This window comes from Oryzias latipes, chromosome 12 (assembly GCF_002234675.1).
Source record: "Oryzias latipes chromosome 12, ASM223467v1".
NCBI lineage: Eukaryota > Metazoa > Chordata > Actinopteri > Beloniformes > Adrianichthyidae > Oryzias > Oryzias latipes.
The window spans coordinates 8,987,349-9,005,446 of NC_019870.2; the positions used below are offsets into that span (position 1 = coordinate 8,987,349).

Genomic DNA, 18,098 nt, shown 5'->3' on the forward strand with positions numbered 1-18,098 from the left:
ACAGGAAAAGGTTTCATTCAAGTTCACAATAATAAGTAATATGGCTTTATTTTTCCTTAGTTTAGACATTTGTAACATGTTTTTTTCAATAAATGTCTGTATGATGTTTTGCATACAGATGATACAAAAGCATGTCTGTCTGCATTTGATACACAAGGAGCTTTAATAGCAGCCACAGCAGTCCAGCAAAAGGCATTATGAGACTCTAACCGACATTCTGCTCTACAGCTGTCTGACCACATCAGCAGGTAAAACAGCTGGAGGTAGAACAGCAGTGGCCCTGGAGACGGTGCTTCCAGATGTGCATGTCCCGCCCTATGATCTGGGATCAGCTTTTAACCTCCAGCGAGAACGTTCCTGCCTTTAGCCCTCTTTGTGAGGAGGTCAGAGGAGCGAGCGTTTCTAGACTCTTCTGGAGGCTCCAAGCTGACCCCAGATCAGATCCTTGAGCGCACTGACTCCTTTAAGGGGGAAACAGGGTTACATTCACAGGTTTCTAACTGTCCTCTCAGCCAGTAGTGGTCAAACCCTTTAGTGTGCGGATGCAAGAAAGCCAAGCCCACTCTGCCTCTGCAGATCATGCAATGGTTCTCCTCTTCCTCTAACTTCAGTGAGTGTCAGTCGCTTCAGTGCTGTTCTCTCTGTGGGAGAGTGGTGGAGGAGAGGGCAGATCAGCAGAAATCTTAGCAGGCCATTTATGGTTTCTGGAGTTCCTTCACTGTAGCTTATGTTGGAGTCTGATGGGTGGAATGGAAAGTCCATGCAGAGTTTTGGGTGACAGGGCGAGATGACAGGCTAGAGAGCTTGGACTCCATAGCAGAGCTCTCCGCTGCTCCTTTAGCTTAGTTGGGACTCTCAAAGTGGTTTCCGCTGGTGGGCGTTTCCTGCAGAGTGCTGTGAGGGATCTCCGCCTCCTTACGGGAGTCTGGACGCACTTTGAAGAAGTCTGAGACGAAGAAGACCTGCAGCAGAAATTTGCATTTCTCGATCAAGACCAAAACCACAAGCGTTCTGACGCGAGGAAAAAGGTTAGCTGAGCTCTCACCACCAGCAGAGCCATCAGCGCCCCCTGCAGGAGTCCGGTCAGCACGTCGCTCCAGTGGTGTTTGTAATCGGACACCCTCGAGAGTCCCGTGTACACGGAAGCAGCGATGAGGAAGAATTGCAGGGTTGGTCTGAGCAGCCGCGCCCACTGAACCTGGAGCCGAGCCTGCAGATAAAGCTGAGGAACAAAACCGGGAGTGAATCATTTGCAAGATGATTCACTCTCAACCTTCTAAAACATCTGTCAGTCTGGCCCAGGTCAGCTGTGGCTAAATCAGTAGCTTCCCATCACCAAGTATGAATGAGGAATAAATGAATAATGGACACATTGTAAGGGATTTGAGTGTCTGGAAAAGCGCAGATAAATCCAATCCATTATTATCATCATTATAATCACAACCAGGAAACAAACTTTTCTTCCTGCTGCTCTAGCCGTGACGTAAAATCGCTTCATGTAAATCTGAGGGATTGTCATTTGTGAGCACAGCAGAGTGGACTTTAGGGCTTGCTGCCAGGACTTTGTCTTTCTGTCTATTTATATCCGCTCCTCTGGAAGGAATCGGAGCGCTGCAGTAAAAGCAGTGATACTGATCTGTCCTCAGTGTTGAAGCACATTTGCTCACAGGTGATGTTGGGGAAGAGTCACCAGCAGCTTCTCCTCTAAACCACAGTAACATGACATGAAAGGTCTGAACCCACAGACTGGTTTGGCCTGTTTCTAGTCATCTACGCCAAACTAACCACTCTATAAATATCAGTGTTGCATAATATAACTTGGTCAATGAATGGAAGTGGGCTGGTTGGAGGAACTTACAGCCAGAAACAGCATGCAGTACATGGAGAAGGAGGAGTGTCCCGAGTAGAAGGACAACCTGCAACACAAAGAACAACCATCAGGGTGATGTATATTAAACACCTCCTCCAAAGAAAATTGGGTTTTTAACATGTTCTTCTGGTATTTTTCCATGATAGGGGACATGTATAAAGTAAATTAAGATTCAATTTGCATTTCGGGGTATTTCTTTATTCTTATTGTTGTGAATTAGGAGCAGATTTTTAAAAAAGCAATTAGAAAAAGTGCCACGCCATCAGTCCTGCCCCCAAAACTCGGAGGTGAATTTTTACCCACTCTGCAGAAACTATGTCCTAGAAAACACAGGTTTTTTTTATTTTAGCTAAAAACGGCATAATCACAATTAAAAGACCACTAGGAACACTTTGAAAATGGATCAAAAGCTGATCAGAGTGGGACTTTAAAATAAGGAAAACAATTTTGCTAGCAACTTTCCATTGAGATGAAACTGCTTGACAATAAATCATGAATATATTTGTTGAGACATTTGATCTGGAAAACTTAGTTTTAGCAAAATATTGAATTAAACTTTTCTTTTTTCTTTGCATAATATTTTTAAGCAGAAGTTTTATTTTTTTATTTCGGATGGTGAGTGGTCTTATTTCAAGAAACAGAATTGTGTAATTTTGGGAAACTAAAGAGTTTTATTTGACTTATGTACATTTCTAGAACAAATGTATCTAATGTGTAATTAAACCTTTTTAAAAGGAGAAATAAGGAGTTGTGGTGCTTAAAACAGGATACATTTGAGGAGAAAGATGTTTAAACGTTGAAGATATAATACTTCACATAATCGTAACAATATAGTTTGTTTTTTCGCTATTTGAAGTTTTCATTTTGTCCTAAAAGTGCTGGAAATCACAATTTATTGTATCAAATCTTACTTAGAAAAATTCTAGTAGTTCCATTGGCAGATTTAGTCATAACAGGCAAAAACCTCTAGTATTCTATATATATTTTTTATTTATTCTTCACAAGGACATGTTTTCCAGTGTTCCAAGTCAAGATAATTCGCTTCTCTTTCCTAGACATTGTATTGAAGTGAAATGGAATCATATTACAGAGAGATGAAGCAAGGCAGGACACCCTAACCTCACCACCTCCTCCTGCAGCACTTCACTGGGTCTATTAGCAGCTGGAAATATAATAGGCCCTGACGTTAATCCTAAAAGCCCGGTTATCTGCCTTTCATAGCCAGACTCCTCCCAGACAGCTGAGAAATGTCTGCTGCCCAACTATTAGAAACAGCAGATGGATAGCATGGCTCCAGAAAACATCTGCGACTCGCCGCACCCCTCTAAACGTAGAGTGTAGGCCTAACACTTACATAGAGGGAATCTATGGGCAAAGCTGAACGAGACAGTTTACACCCTTTATAATAAACCCCAACTCTCTGTTTTCCTCTGCGATTGCGCCAACTGCAGAATGAGAAAAGGAAATCCTCTCCTCCCATCATACTTCCCTCTGCTCTGCGCTGATAACCGACCGCAATGAAAACAAGCTGTGCATTCCTGCATTATTGCTCAGCGTTAATTTCTCCACTCGTGTGTGCTGGAGCTGCTCCTCGACTGTTTCCTTAAAAAAAAAATCTTTTCTTCACTTTTTAACTCCAAACTTTCATAATGACTCGTCAAGTTTTATTTAATTCTTTCAAAAATGGAAAAACCCTCATTTGTTCAGATGGAATGGAGAGAAAATCCTAAACTGTGAAATTAAGAGTTCAGCTCAAACCTCTGGTGGGTCATGAGACCATTCTTAAACATGCAGCTATATTTAGAAACTCTCCAACTCGTGAAAGTCACAAGAAAAATACACTTTGGGAACAAAGAGTGTGGAAGTAGCAGCTGCTGTGAGACCTTAGCTTCACTCATGAGTAATCTACTGACCAAAAACACTTTACTGCACAAGAATAGATGTTTCGTGTTGCAGCGGGGACTAAAGTTCTGCTATCTCACTTCTGATTTAACCTCTCAATCATCCAATTCAAAGGATAAACAAAAAAGAAGTTTCCTGGCCGAGGACTTTCCTCTGACTTCTCAGGAATTGGTGGGCTTTCTTGGTGGTGGAGCTGGTGTTGAGTGAGCAGGTGAAGTTCTTTGCTTGGAGATTGGTGCACTTGACAAATCTCCACAAAGGATCCTTTGATGGAGAGTGGAGATGGGCATTCAGAGACAAGTCATTGGCTGATGAGACTTACTATGGTCATGTTGTGGTTGGGTCAACAAGGTGGACTGTGTGCAGTGTACACAGTGCTGTTGAGCTCCAGAGCTCAGTGTGGAGGTGCTGGATGTTTCTGATGGAGATGGACTGGGGCACAGGTGTCAAACTCCAGGACTTGAGGTCCAGTGTCCTACATGTTTTCCAACTAATCTGCCATGGTAGCTTCTGATTGGCAAAACACACCTGATCCAGGTAATAAGCGGCAGATAAGACAAGATTTCTGAAATGTTTTCGGAGGTCGGCCCACAAGGCCTGGAGTCTGACACCCTTGGACTGGGGTATCATAGTTCAGAGATCCTGGATTCCTTGGGTAGAGAGATGTTCATGCTCACAGGGTCAGCCGTCCGTCTGATGGTATGTGAGGGCAAGAAAGAGCACAATGGTGAAGGCATCGTCCTTGAAACAGGACGATATGCAGACGCTGAGAGTTCCAATAAGGATGGTGGCTTTGACTCAATGTGCCTCAAAGCATTTCATCACAACGGGTGTGAATACGACAGGACAATGGTCAATGAGGCGGCAGTCCAAAGACTTCTTTGCCACAGGGACAACGATCGATGTCTTAAGGCACATTGGGATGATGGAGCTGCCCACCAAGATGTCCAAAAGAGTTGTGACAGAGCACCTGGTCAACAGGTGGAGAGATGTGTTGTTCTGTGCCTCAAACCAGGTCTAGAAGTCATTCAGCGCTTCTGGACAGGAGGCGTGACAGGTGATGATCTTCAGCTCCTCGCCCTTCCACATGTGTCAGGAGTCTCTGTTGTTCTGAAAGTGGCCGTCTTGCTGTCTTTAATGCACTTTCATGATCATCCATGGCCTCTGGTTGGAGCAAGTGATGAAGGTCTTAGAGACAGTCGCATCATCAGTACACTTCCTGTTGTAATGGCTATAGTCAACACAGCAGCCGCAGGTTACAGCCTCCATGTCTCAGTCAGAGCACTCAAAAACTCAAAAGGCTGACCAGGTTTTGATCAGTTTTAGAACCGATTTGCAGCCCGTACAACCGTACCAACCTAACAGAAATGTGATCTGGGTATCCAAGAGGGGGCGGGGCTCTGCATAATACACGGCAACATTTACACAAACAAGGTCCAGCCTGTTCTCTCTGATAGAATTTTGGAAGCAAAGTCTTGAGACGAGCATGGTTGAAATCTCCGGCAATACGAAACAGTCCATCAGGAGGAACATTCTGTAGGTTTTTCCTCAAAATAAACATCCATGACACTATAAGAAGTCCCTGACCGCATAGAGTTGGAATAATGTTTGTAGAACTCCTCCAGAACACTGACAATGACATCAATGTTTAAGATCTAAAGACCATGAGGTAATACAGACGGTTTAAATCATGACACTTCTTTCACCCTGCTTCACCTTGTGTCCCTGAAATATTTACTTTATTCTGGAGGGCTAATTGTTTCAGTTTCCTGTGTTCTTTTTACAGCGACTGGCCCCAAAGAAAGGAATGACCTACGGTAAATAAAGACTCAAGGGTGCCCCATGAAAGACATAAACTAACTCCATTTCTTTATTTGTACAAGTCTCTTCCCCTTAATCGGAACTTTATTTTGAAAGGTCATTAGCACGATGACCTGGGTGGATGTTGGTCACAAAAAAAACCCTACCATCTTTCCTTGAGCGAGTTGATACATACCTCCCCTCGTTGACCATTTTGGCGTCTCCGGTGCAGGTGAAGTTTTCAATATAAACCCCCAGGGAGCAGTTGATCCGTGTCCAGTCAGGTTTGCACACATCCAGGAAGTGAGGCCTCAGCCGTCCGATGGAATATTTGGCGATGTCTGTCAGAGACTGACTCATGGCGGCACCAAAGAGGAAAGTGCCGACGGCTTTGTAAACGCGGGCAACATAGCTGCCGAAGCAGGACTTTGAGTGGAGGCGGTTCAGGTAAACCAGAAGGCACTCGCCAATGATCATCTGCAGGCGGAGAAAAAGAGGCTTTAACAGCTACAAACGGGGAAAAAGACAGCTAAAGAAATAGTCCAAATCATAGAAACAGCATCCAGGAATTAGAAGAAGAATACTTTAGGGATTTAGGAGGAAACAGGAAATCACTCAAATTCACAAGAGTTTAGAGTCAGGGATTTGATTAAATTATTTTCACTTTTTTTTTTCCAAAGCAAATTTGTCTCCAAAACTAAAAGTTTTCCTGAAAATAGCACCTTAATCTAAACTAAACGGGAATCTTATCAAAGTTTTTTTTTTTTAAAAAAGCAGCTTACAAATTTAAGAAATTCCATGAAATGGCTGTTTTTCAAAATTAAAGTCAAAACAATTTTTTCTTAGTCTGTGTAATGATTGCTAAATTATAACGCTTTGGCCACTATTTTTACAGTTCTTAGTTGTCCATAAGAAGGATGTCCACTTAAAAAGACAATTGTTTTCGGTGTCAACACATGTTTCTCTACTGAAGTACAAATATTTCTGCTCGTGTAGACGAGCTTCCACCTTCTGACCACAACCGATGAAGAAACTTCCTCCCGCTGATCCGATGACTCGCTCTTTAAAAGGTTCATTGTTCCAATTTTTGCAGAAAAAGTTCACGTTTGAAGTTTTAATTGTAGAGTTAGTATGAGATTATTTTTTTTTTACTGGAATCTGTTCTAGGGGGGAAAAAAGTTAGTTTTATTTTCTTGGGATTTGATCAGCTAAACTCGAAGAGCTTCTCGTCTCCCAGCGAGCTGCTGCTGCTGCAGCTGCACAGTCATTTATGGCAGAGAAGCTTCCAAAAGTATACTACCTTCCCCTCTGAAATATCAGGGGGGGGGGGGGGGATTTTTTCTAGAAGCGGCTGCTAGAAAGTTATCAGAAGAAAACATGCTCACAGGGTTAGAAATGTAAAAAGTCACAGCAATGAAAACAAAAAGGAGCGGGGGGCTAAATCTGGAAAGTAGGATTGGCAAAGAGGAAATAGGAATAAAAAGAACTGTTGTTGAAAACCAGATGCACTTACAATGAGTATTGTGACGGGAATCATAACGGCTCCTAATAACTGATAGGAAATGGTGTCCTCTTTAAACGGGTACTTGATAGTATCATCATTACAGTAAAAGCCCCGGCGAAAAGGCTTGTGCCTCAAATTGAGAATCGCAAACGGGAGTCCAACTAGTGGGGAAGCAACGAGAGAGAAAGAACAGAATAGGTTACCAAAGAACAAGACATCTTCCCATCATGCATTAGTTGTGTGCCTGTGAAAAGTAGAAACCCGCAGCCAGGTGAGAAGAAAAAATAATGCTGAGTCCTCTGAAGACGCACTGGTCAGCTTTCAGTAAGAGCAGCGGCGTTAAACGTGTCGACGGCGATCTGTTAAACGTAGGTTCAAAGTGTTAGTGTGGAAAAAAAAAAGTCGCAGCAAAAGACATTTCTGAGAAAATGAGCTCCTGTTTTCTTCTTCGAGCTCTGTCCTGAAGAGCTGGCATCAGATTTCTGCAAACCAACTCCAATTATTCATTCATGTGTTCTGCTCCATGACATGACATGACTCAGCTCCTGATTCTTGCACAGTCATTCCCTGAGCCCACTAAAGACATTTCCCGTTAAAACTCTGGCTCTTGTGGTTATTTGAAATGTCACCCTCATCACTAACTGATGAGTTGAAGCTCTGACACCACAAAAGCAGCCCAGCAGGGGTCCCACTCAGGAAAGGTGTCAGCTTCTCCGGTCCACAGCAGCTGGTCTGAAGAAAATGCAGGTCAAACAGCAGCTCTGACGGTTCATGAAGAGCCCTGAGGTGAAGGTCAGCGATCAGTCTTCTTAGTAGTTTGGGTTCATTCTACCAGATCAGTTTTGCTGGACGACCTGAATAAATGTTTTAGGATTTTTTATCAGATTACTAACTATAAACATAAAGGAACCGGGTCAGTTGTGGAACCTGCTGCATCTTTTTAAGTGGACATCCTCCTCTGAAGCTCTGGACCTCCTCATCAACCCTGACAGACCTTTCTCACAGTGACTATTTTGACTTGCCAGCGCAGCAGGAGGGCGGACCTTCCCTGATAAATGTTATGGAACTATTTCCATGATGGCAATGCATCATAAAAGCCTTACACCTGAGTCTGACTAATTCTACGCTCCCTGAACGGGGCGCTGATGAGCGTGCAACTTACGCAGCTAATGGGGAGGACGAAGCCCACAGTGTAGAGCACCGTGGAGGTGATTGTGCTGGGGTGGAAGGGGTACCTGATGCTGTCATCGCTACAGAAAAAGCCCACCTGATAAGGGCGGATCTTACCGAGGTTAAAGACTGCCAGAGGCAGACCTCCTGTGGAGGAAAAGATCGGTTAAACACTGGAGGAGGGCAGAGATGCACAAAGAATACATGTGGGGATTTTTCACAGCGGGGCTTCTGAGGAGGAGACCAACATTAAACACAGAGAAGCAGAAACAAATGTATCCAAAGACCCACTCCGATTATCTTCTGATCTGTTGTCAAAGCGACCCCCCCCCAGTGGTCTTTCAAGTTTGATTTTGTACGTTGAAAAAAAATTGTCGTTTTCTTGGACACAGTTTTTGGAGAGTGGCACTACATTCGAATTTTGCCTTTGAGTTGTGGGCAGATTAGTAGTTGGCGCAGGTCCACCCCGCCCCCCCTTCCCCTCCCCGCTGTGGGGCGGAGCAGGGAGCTTGTGGCTTCCCCAGCGAATTTCTACGTCACAAGTTAACTCTTTTTCAAAACTGAATTTTTTTCATCTGCTCCTGATTCACAACAATTTGAATAAAGAAAGACTCAGAAATGCAGTTTTGAGCCTAAATTTCTGTAAATATGAGCTAAATCATGAGAAAAGAACAAGAACATGTTAAAAAAAATGATAAACATCATCAGAGTGGGTCTTCAAAGGTCAAAACAGGAGATTTGTTTTACCATCATAACATTCTTTAAAACTTAACTTTGAGTCTTGGAATTAAATTTGACCAATTTAGTGCTTTGATGTTAGCATAAAGCTGCACAGAGGCTGCATCAGCCAAGAAAAAGCACTTTCATAAAACTGGTAGCATGTATATGTTCTCTTTGGAGAAGTGCTGAGGCATGCGGACGTGGTAAGGAGCTCCATTTCCATAAAATTCCACATAGATAAGAGATTGTGCTAATTAGGTACGACAGCTCAAAGTCTGCATGCAACGCCCTGTCATCTCTGCGCTTGTTTGGCTCGTTTGTCCCTTTGCACAGCAAAGAAAAGCCAATTGTTCACTTTGGTTAACGACGTGAAAAGAAGCCGTAGAGATAATCCTGATCATCACGCGTGAAGGTGGAGCCTAACTCTTTCATGGCAAACTTTCGCCTCAGATTCTGTTTTTTGCCTTGAAAGATGCTGGGTTACAACAGTCCTGTAGTTCCCAGGAATTCACTCGTCTCTGTGTTCTCCACACCAAATATGATGGAGGTCTTCTTTCTCGGCTGCACTGTTTTCTGCATCAACCAAATGGAATGTTCCTATGAACCTGAGGATCACTGTTCAAACTGCTCGTCCTGGAATTCTTGCATGTTCAAGTTTGACAGCATGATGCTCTTCAGGTTCAAAAATTCTTTTATTTTTATTTTTTAATTATCTGGTCTTTTAAGGTTTCTGTATGTTCAGCTTGTTCACAAAAAAGTCTGAGAAATTAAAAGGAGGAAATGTGACACTTTTTAGTCACATAAATGAAGAAAAAACAATTTATGTTCCTTTAAAATGCAACTACGCTATGCACATTTAAAAAAAAACTGCAGTATTTGGTATAAAAATAAGACTTTTTCAGAGCAGCTGATTCTAACATTAACAAATGACTTTTACTATGCAATTTGGTACAAAAACGCAACTAAAGTGGGTCAGATTTAAACAAGAAGTGTTCCGGCGTGGGGATTCTACAGCACAAGGTAAATGGAATTTTAGCACCAAGGATCAAATCTGATCAACCAATTACAGATTTTCTAAATAATACTTCAATATCTATCAGAAGTGAAGGAAACATTGGAGTCCAAGTTCTGGGTTGATTTTCAGATCCCGTCTGAGCAACAAATGTGGTTTTAGGTGCCAAATGAATACAGTCCTGAGCTGTTTAAAATACAGGTTGGGTTTGTTTTAATGACAGAGTAAGCAAAGTCTAAGATGTTCCCCATGCTATTAACACAAAATGGACTATTATTTATGAAAATTAGAGTTGGATTGCACTGCCAGATTGCTGAATGGATTCGATTTTGTTCACAATCAGATTCCCTACCAAACCCAGTTTCTATTTAATTTCATGGGTCATTCAAACTCAACAAAAGTGGTTTTCTTTGTCAAATAATTCATATTTACATATGACATAAAATGTGACAACAGGAACACATGATCATGTAACTACAAGAACATTAACTGGATATAGCAATAATGTTTTTTTCTGCTTTAAAAACTTTTAACCATAAACAAAAAGGTGATTATTATATATTACATGAAAAATGTCTCTCGCGTGATGGCAAACAGGATTACAACAAGCACTCCCTCACAAATCCGCTTATGACGAACGCCAAGCAACAACAGTTAAGAACATACCGAGAACGAGGCAGACTACGTCGAGCAGCACAAAAGGGATTCCTCTCGCCTCAAACATGTTGGCTCGTCGGTGTTGGTTCCTCTGCTGCAATAAAGCTCAGGGTCAGGGTGAGGCGGGGGAAGCTGCTACTTCCAAGTGAGTCACATTCAATGTGGCGAAACGGCGAAGAATAAAAAAAAATAAAACGACTAAAATGGGCCGCACGCGGCCAACTGCACTACGCTCACAAAAATGTCTCGCCCCGGCTGTGGTAGAGTCTGCTCGGCGTTGGTGAGAGCCTGTGTGCCGCTGCGGCGCTCATGGTAAAAGTGGCGGCTGCCGAGCTCTTTATAAAAGAACAACAAACGATGATGTCACGGAGGGACGGCACCTGCTCTGAGCTGAAGCACTGGCCGTGGACATATGAGCCGAGGGCAACGCCGAGCGGAGCCGAAAAGTTCCGAAGACGGAAAGACGTCAGGGCTTTGTGCTGCGTTCAAGCACTCACATAAAAGTTCGTAAATATGAAACACATGCGATACCTATACTAAATATCGAAAAAATTGTTTTGTTTTGATTTTACGTTCCCTCGTTTAGTCAAATTAAGGGGAAAAGGTAAAGGGAGAAGAAAAAACATTTATAAACACCTCCACTTTCCTATATTCCTTTACCTCTATGTTGTTAGCAGATTAATAAACAAAAACACCAATTCCATTTGATGAAAATCTTTTAAATATCTATTCAGTCATCTAAAAATATAAGTAAAACATAAGGTTAAAGAGAAACAAAGAGAAGAAATCAAAGTTTTGCAGATTCTTTCAAAAGATTTAAATATTTTTTCAAAATATATGTCTTTAAACCAATGTGTTGTGTTGTGACCTTTCTGGGCCACCGTAATTAACCACTTAACAAACAAAATGTTACAACATCCAATAAACAAACATGGTATGCATTTATACACATTCGTAACAACAAACATAAAAAAAGGACAAAGACAGGGGGCAAAAAAAGAAGAAAAAGAGAAAGGAGCCAGATCTTAACTGAGCCTCCATCTTCCATTCATTCGTTGGATCTACACTATATTACCAAAAGTATTCGCTCACCTGGCTTGACTCACATATGAACACAGATGCTATCCCATTCCTAACCTATAGAGTTCAATATGATGTTAGTCCACCTTTGGCAGCTATTACAGCTTTAACTCTTCTGGAAAGGCTGTTCGTAAAGTTGAGGAATTTGTTTATAGGAATTTTTGATTATTCTTCCAAAAGCGCATTGGTCGAGAAGGCCTTGCTCTCAGTCTCCACTCTAATTCATCCCAAAGGTGGCTCAAGTCAGGACTCTGAGCAGGCGGCCAGTTAAGTTCATCCCCACCAGACTCTGTCATCCATGTCTTCATGGACCTTGCTTTGTGCACTGGTACACAGTCATGTTGGAAGAGGAAGGGGTCCACTCCAAACTGTTCCCACGAGGTTGTCCAAAATGCTTTGGTATCCTTAAGCATTCAAAACTCCTTTCACTGGAACGAAGGGGTCAAGCCAAAGTCCACACCATAATTCCTCCTCCACCAAATTTCACACTCTGCACAATGCAGTCTGAAATGTACTGTTTACATAGCAACCTTCAAATCCAGACTCGTCTCCAAGGCTCTAGTGGCGGCGTGCTTTACACCACTGCATCCGACGCTTTGGTGATGTGTGGCTTGGATGCAGCTACTTGGCCATGGAAATCCATTCCCAGAAGCTCTCTGCATACCGTACTTGGTCTAATCTGAAGGTCACATGGATGTTTGAGCTCTGTAACAATTGACTGTGCAGAAAGCCAATGACCTCTTTGCAGTATGCTCTCCATCAGTTTACATGCCCTACCACTTCGTAGCTGAGTTGTTGTTGTTCCCAAACTCTTCCATTTTGTTCCTTATAGAGCTGACAGTTGACTGTGGAGTATTTAGGAGCGAGGAGATTTCACCACTGGATTTGTTGCACAGGTGGCATCCTATAACAGTTCCACGGTGGAATTCACTGACAGCAGTCCATTCTTTCACAAATGTTTGTGAAAACAGTCTGCATGCCTGAGTGTGGCTGAGTGATTGTAAACACCTGTGGCCAGGCCAAGTGATCAGGACACCTGATTCTGATCATTTGGAAGGGTTGAGCGAATACTTTGGTATTGTAGTGCTTGTCTACAATCTTGCATACATATGCATACATTTTTGTATTCATTTGTTCATTTGGTTCAACATCAAGCTTAAATGTAAAAATATTCTTTTACTCCACTCCATCTCTGGTTAAAAGCATCTATCTCAATGTTTCCATTACAAATACTTGTTTCAGTTTATTTTTTCATGGTGCACCAGCTCCATCAACTCCCCTTTCAGACATAATTAAAGTTCTAACTGCTGCTTCCAAAATGCACATTTATATCATTTCTCTATTTAGAAGATAAGTGGTTATGGTGAGCTTTATAAATAGTTTGTCACAGACTGTAATCAAATCTGTAAACTATAGTCATTTTAGTTGCACAATGGAATGAAAAAGAAAATCAAAATAATCATGAGTAGTTTTGGTGGTTGTTTTAGTTATTTTGCATTAAATAACTTTATAATATGGCATGGACTTGACTATAAAGCCTTTATATCTAAGAAAACACAAAAAAAAATGAGAAAGTGAATTATCTGAGGCAACTTTCCCCTCATGTTATGCTTTTTTTAATTGCAGGACTCTGTTCTTTGGGGCTTACGGGCTTTAAACGGCTCATCTTGAGGAAATCTTGCTGTTTCTTCCATTCTAGAACAGATGAACAGAGAAAAATCTTCTAGATAAACATTTTAAAGTCCTGTTGTCCTGAAGAGCAGAATCCTGCAATGATGTGACCTGGACGTCTCAGAATCTTCACATTTGCAGTTGTGCTCATGTCATACTTTTGGCACTAAACCTAAAACGGTGATTCAGGTTAATGATAGGAAGTGTCAATTTCAACCCCAGGGCTTCCAGGATGAGTCACTGCCAGCTAAAAGAGTAACTACATGCTTTAAAAATGCACATTCATTTTGACAGCACCTACAAATTAGAAGGAATGTAGCTGTTGGTTGTAGCTTTTCCATGTGGTTTTTTTCGCAAATGTAGGGTCTTTTTTGGTACGTAAGTGAATGACACGCTTATAATCACAGAAAACCCTCTTGCTGTTCTAAAATACTACGTTAGAGTGAGTTTCTCAACACAATTCCTTGATAAGATTGTCCATTTAGTTTTGCTCTCAGAACAATGGCGCCATACATGAAGCTGTGTTTAGTATCCTAGTCTTACATGACCTCGTGACCTTAGGATGTCACACTTGTGCCTTTCACCACAGTCACTCTAAAAGAGAAGCCTTGTTAGTCACAGTATAAAAGAGACAACATAATAAAACTGTAAATAACTTTGGTCATAAAAATGTTTTATAAAACATTTGTGAAACATTTTGTGATTTAAGTAGACATGCTTTTTAATTCTGTGATACTATTTAGAACCGTATTTACTCCTTGGCGCCTGAATTTATTTCGAGCTATGAAAAAAAATCACTTATGTTTTTGCTTTTACTTAAATTTCATTGAAATTCTGGTAATTTTGGAGTTGAAGTGGTTTGATGCATATTTGCATCAATAAGCGTCAAGAGGACTATTATCATATGACATGATTTTAAGCTCAATAGCTCCATCTAGATTCTACAGGGCGCCTAAAGGGACATCGAAGTAAAAAAACAAAAAACAAAAAAAAGATAATCTTAGCTCATTACAAAACTAAGGGAAAATTGCTCTGTACCCGAACAGAGATATAGACAAAAACTAAAAGCTTAAAATAATAAATGATCAAAACAGAAATGAACTTTTTTTTGCATAGTAAAACATTATATTGCAGTTACAAAAATTAGTACAAATCCATAATTTTTCTTCTTACAGGTCACTGAAAAGCCACAAAAAAAGCTTTTTGTCTTAAATTAGTACATTCTTCTTATTAGAAAACCATAAAAGTTTTTTTTGTTTAATTTATTTTACTTAGACAGAAACTGTATTTTTTAAAGGTTGCTATTTAATTGTAATTCTATTTGTTTCTGATAGTTTTCCTCTTTATTCAACTTAACTTAAACTTATTCACTTAAATCTGTACATATCCTGTACATTCATCACTGAGAAAAAAAACAAATGTAAAAGAATAAAATATACAACTTAGCATTAGCTTCTGTTTTCTAATCATCTTAACTGATACTTTCTGGTTGGCTGGTACTTTACAGAAAGTATGTACAATGGACAAAAATCTTTATTGAGCTCATTTACATAAAGTAAAAACAACAACTTCACAAATGAAAAGAAATATTTTGGATGTTTGCATCAAAGCCTTTCTGGCAAAAAATCAAAAACTTCAATTAAACAATTTTTCGCCCCCATTTTTTGTTATTCAATGAAAACAGATCTAGAAAACGTAAAACTGGTAGGAATCCAGCAATAAAATAAAACTGCTGACAGCCTTCTAAGTAACATTTTAAATTGACAGCTCGTCTATTAAGAAGAAATATTCGTTTTTATTGCACAGAAGATATTTTAGCATATATTTTGCCAAGTCATACATACAAAAATAAACCTTTAAGGTCTGGTTCTGACTTATGTCATCGTCAATAATGTTGAACATTTAGTTCATATTACCCCACAACAATGAAAATGTGCCAAAAACATAAAACTATTCTGCCCGTTTATGCTTTTGTGGTTTGATGCATTTTTGTAGCAATAGATTAAGTTAAGGGGTTAAAACATAAAACAATACAATTCTGGCGGGGAAATTATTGTACTTTCAAATATCATTTAAGAAATCTATTTTCATTTGACCTCACTCAATAGTTTTCACATAAACTGTGAAAAGTGAAAATGCTGATAGTTCAGGTGAGACTTTTGTCAAATAAGAATAAAATAAATCTAAAAATAAATAAAGAATAAAGGGGTGCTGGCTTAGAATTAATGTCATAAATATTTCCCCACCACATAGGGATGCTGCAAAGATAGTTCATTCACATGCTGTTCAACTACAGACCACCAGGGGGCTCTGTTGATTTAAATAAAGAAAGTTTAACTTCTGTTGTAACACTTCTTTTATCACATAAGGCACACCATTTATGAAGTTTTATATCTGAAAATTAGGCAACAAATATTAATCTAAAAAGTCCTTAATTTAATTAATTACATCTGCTGAGTTGTGGTTGTTTTACTTCAATTAGATGATCTCAAAAGTCAAGTCTTCATCTACCGAATTATAGCTGCAGACGCAACAGCGGGATATTTGCATTCATCACATTGTTTTTAAACAGATTGCAGTCCTTTAAACCCCGTCCTCCTCCAGTCTTTAGATTTTTTGGGCGTTTGGCTGCTGCTTCTGCTTGCGGAGATGAGCTTCGATCTCTTGCCTAAAGAAGAGCATCCCTAGCTGGCCGTGGGAGGCCTCGTTCATGGCTTTGGACTGCATGCACATGCGGTACTGGTCCGGCGGGAGCTCATCAACACAGTGCTTCTCGTGCCACAGGTGGAACAAGCCCCGCGATGGGGCTCGAACCACCAGAAGGTTGCTGTGCAGGTACTTCCTGTACAGGTGGACGTCTTCGCCACCCCAGCCTTTGATGTCGATGTCGAAACCTCCTGACAAAACAGAGGAAAAAATTGTATTCAGATCTGCTGGATTCAATCTTATTTTCTGAGAGGTTTATTTTTTCTTATGGAAAAAAGAAACAAAGTTTTATTTTTCTGTAAATCCTGTCCAAACGCGTCTTAAGATGGTGAAACGCAGCTTGACTTTCATTCCCAGCAGATCTGTTTTGATCACATCATCTCTCCACATCTATATCTTTTTCTTATCTTTAGCTCCAGGGATAAACAAAGATAAAACACAAATTTGAACACGAGGCAGGATTTTTGTGCATTTTTTTATGATAACTAACGTATTTAAGAAATGGCCAAGAATCAGGAGGAGTTCTTTCCATCTGTCGAAATGCCAGCAGGCAGAAAAAGGTTAGAGTTTCCAAGATAGGGCTCACGCCTGGAGTAAAATAAAACTTATACTTCAGTATAACACCATCTAATAAGTCTATTTTAGTCTATCTATCTATTTTTTTTTTTTTTTAATCTTAAATATCTAATAGTCAGTGTAAAGTGAATAGTTATGACCCGCAGCAGTCCTGGACTACAAGGGCCAGAATGTTTTCTAAATTCTTTATTCTTCCTGCACCTTTGAGCAGAAATGATGACATCACAGAGGGCAAAAAATGAATGGGACCAAAGTCTCGTATGAGCTCAAAAAATATTTCAAAATCCACTATCAAACCAAAAATACACACCTCAGCGGATATCCAAAGAAAGTTTTGAATTATTATGGGATACTCAAAGGGTCTACAAATTGGGTCTAAATTGGTGGACAATTTGTGGTAAAGTGTGAAATATGGTAACTTTTACATTTTCCCACAATATAGGAATTTACACCACCCTACACACAAACACACCACCACCTTAAGTCTACAACCATAACCAAAGTTTCATTAACCTTTGACCTTTGGGAAAAGCCTGCCATTTTGACACGCTACAAATTTAAACCCCTTCTAGAGATTTCAGTCTGTTGCCTCTAAACTTCTTGAGCATCATTGGGAAGCTACTCTGGAATAAATGTTGGTTTTAAAGTTTCTAGATTTTGAGCGGCCTTATTGTGGCGAGCTTGCAAAAGTGGCATTCCCCTGTTGCTTGCATATTTTTTACCAGCACATTGTGAAAATGTAACACATGAATCGTTGGCTCAAACTGAATGAAGCGTTGAGGTACAATGAGGTACAATATGAACCTATTACGACTGTGGGTGTGGTTAACTAAAACATCTCGGTTGCCAAGGAAATCCAAAAATGTACTTTTGCTGATTCTTTTGAAAATGACATAGATCTGTATGTCACCGCTAGGCGACCAAAAATTAATATAGTTGCTATCGAGAAAAAACCAACAGAAAAGCTGCTATTTTGAACATATGAATTTGTCACCTGCAACTTTGACCAGGGTGACAGAAGTAAAAAGTGTGTGTGTGTGCTCAGCCAGCAGCATCATTATTCCTAGATTCCTAAAACTATTACATCTAGATGTATGTAACAAAAATCACGGAAAATGCCCTAAATCTTTAGCAATCTGAATTTGTGTGTGCGTCTGATTTCCTTTGCATGTGCACTCATCAGTAAAACACTGCAGCTTCACTTAGAAGGCAAACTAAACTGATGTAAATCAGTCTAGAGAGCAAATCTTCCTCACCCAGTGCGAGATGGAGAGGACTTGGGGAGATGCTAATATGTGTTGCTGCTGCTCAGAATTGTTTAATGCAGAGTAATATAATAAAATCTCCTCTATGATATGAAAAGTAATTTGATAGGGAGCGTTCGATGTCTGATGTTTTCCATACTCATTAAGCTATGGCACAATTAGCAC

The 18,098-nt window shown here is 40.4% G+C and overlaps 2 protein-coding genes across 3 annotated transcripts in view; both read right to left on the reverse strand.

Moving 5' to 3' along the window:
• Window positions 1-22: 22 nt before the first annotated feature.
• plpp1 (phospholipid phosphatase 1) lies at window positions 23-11,056 on the reverse strand. 2 transcript variants are annotated; one of them, XM_004074576.4, is made up of 6 exons: window positions 10,645-11,056; window positions 7,086-7,237; window positions 5,769-6,049; window positions 1,859-1,916; window positions 1,046-1,222; window positions 23-962 (listed from the first exon to the last, which is right to left on the reverse strand). In XM_004074576.4, the coding sequence occupies exons 1-6, from the start codon at window positions 10,700-10,702 to the stop codon at window positions 843-845; spliced, it is 846 nt and encodes a 281-aa protein (XP_004074624.1). In that variant the 5' UTR covers window positions 10,703-11,056; the 3' UTR covers window positions 23-842. The 2 variants fall into 2 exon arrangements, with proteins under 2 accessions (XP_004074624.1, XP_004074625.1); XM_004074577.4 differs by lacking the exon at window positions 7,086-7,237 and adding an exon at window positions 8,239-8,393 and having other exon boundaries at window positions 27-962; window positions 10,645-11,053.
• A 3,845-nt stretch (window positions 11,057-14,901) lies between these two features.
• The window catches only part of csgalnact1 (chondroitin sulfate N-acetylgalactosaminyltransferase 1), a 31,874-nt gene continuing 28,677 nt past the window's right edge, over window positions 14,902-18,098 (reverse strand). The window contains exon 8 of the mRNA XM_011481587.3: window positions 14,902-16,283. Within this exon, the coding sequence (XP_011479889.1) occupies window positions 15,994-16,283 (290 nt within the window). The 3' untranslated portion in view covers window positions 14,902-15,993. The remainder of the gene's footprint in view (window positions 16,284-18,098) is intronic.

Bases quoted from the DNA above. Each gene is read 5' to 3' on its own strand.
- plpp1 (XM_004074577.4), bottom strand. From the start codon at position 10,702: ATGTTTGAGGCGAGAGGAATCCCTTTTGTGCTGCTCGACGTAGTCTGC. The intron at 8,394-10,644 runs GTATGTTCTTAA...TTTCCTCCACAG, and splicing joins CGTAGTCTGCCTCGTTCTCG to GAGGTCTGCCTCTGGCAGTC. The intron at 1,917-5,768 runs GTATGTATCAAC...TTTGTGTTGCAG, and splicing joins AAAATGGTCAACGAGGGGAG to GTTGTCCTTCTACTCGGGAC.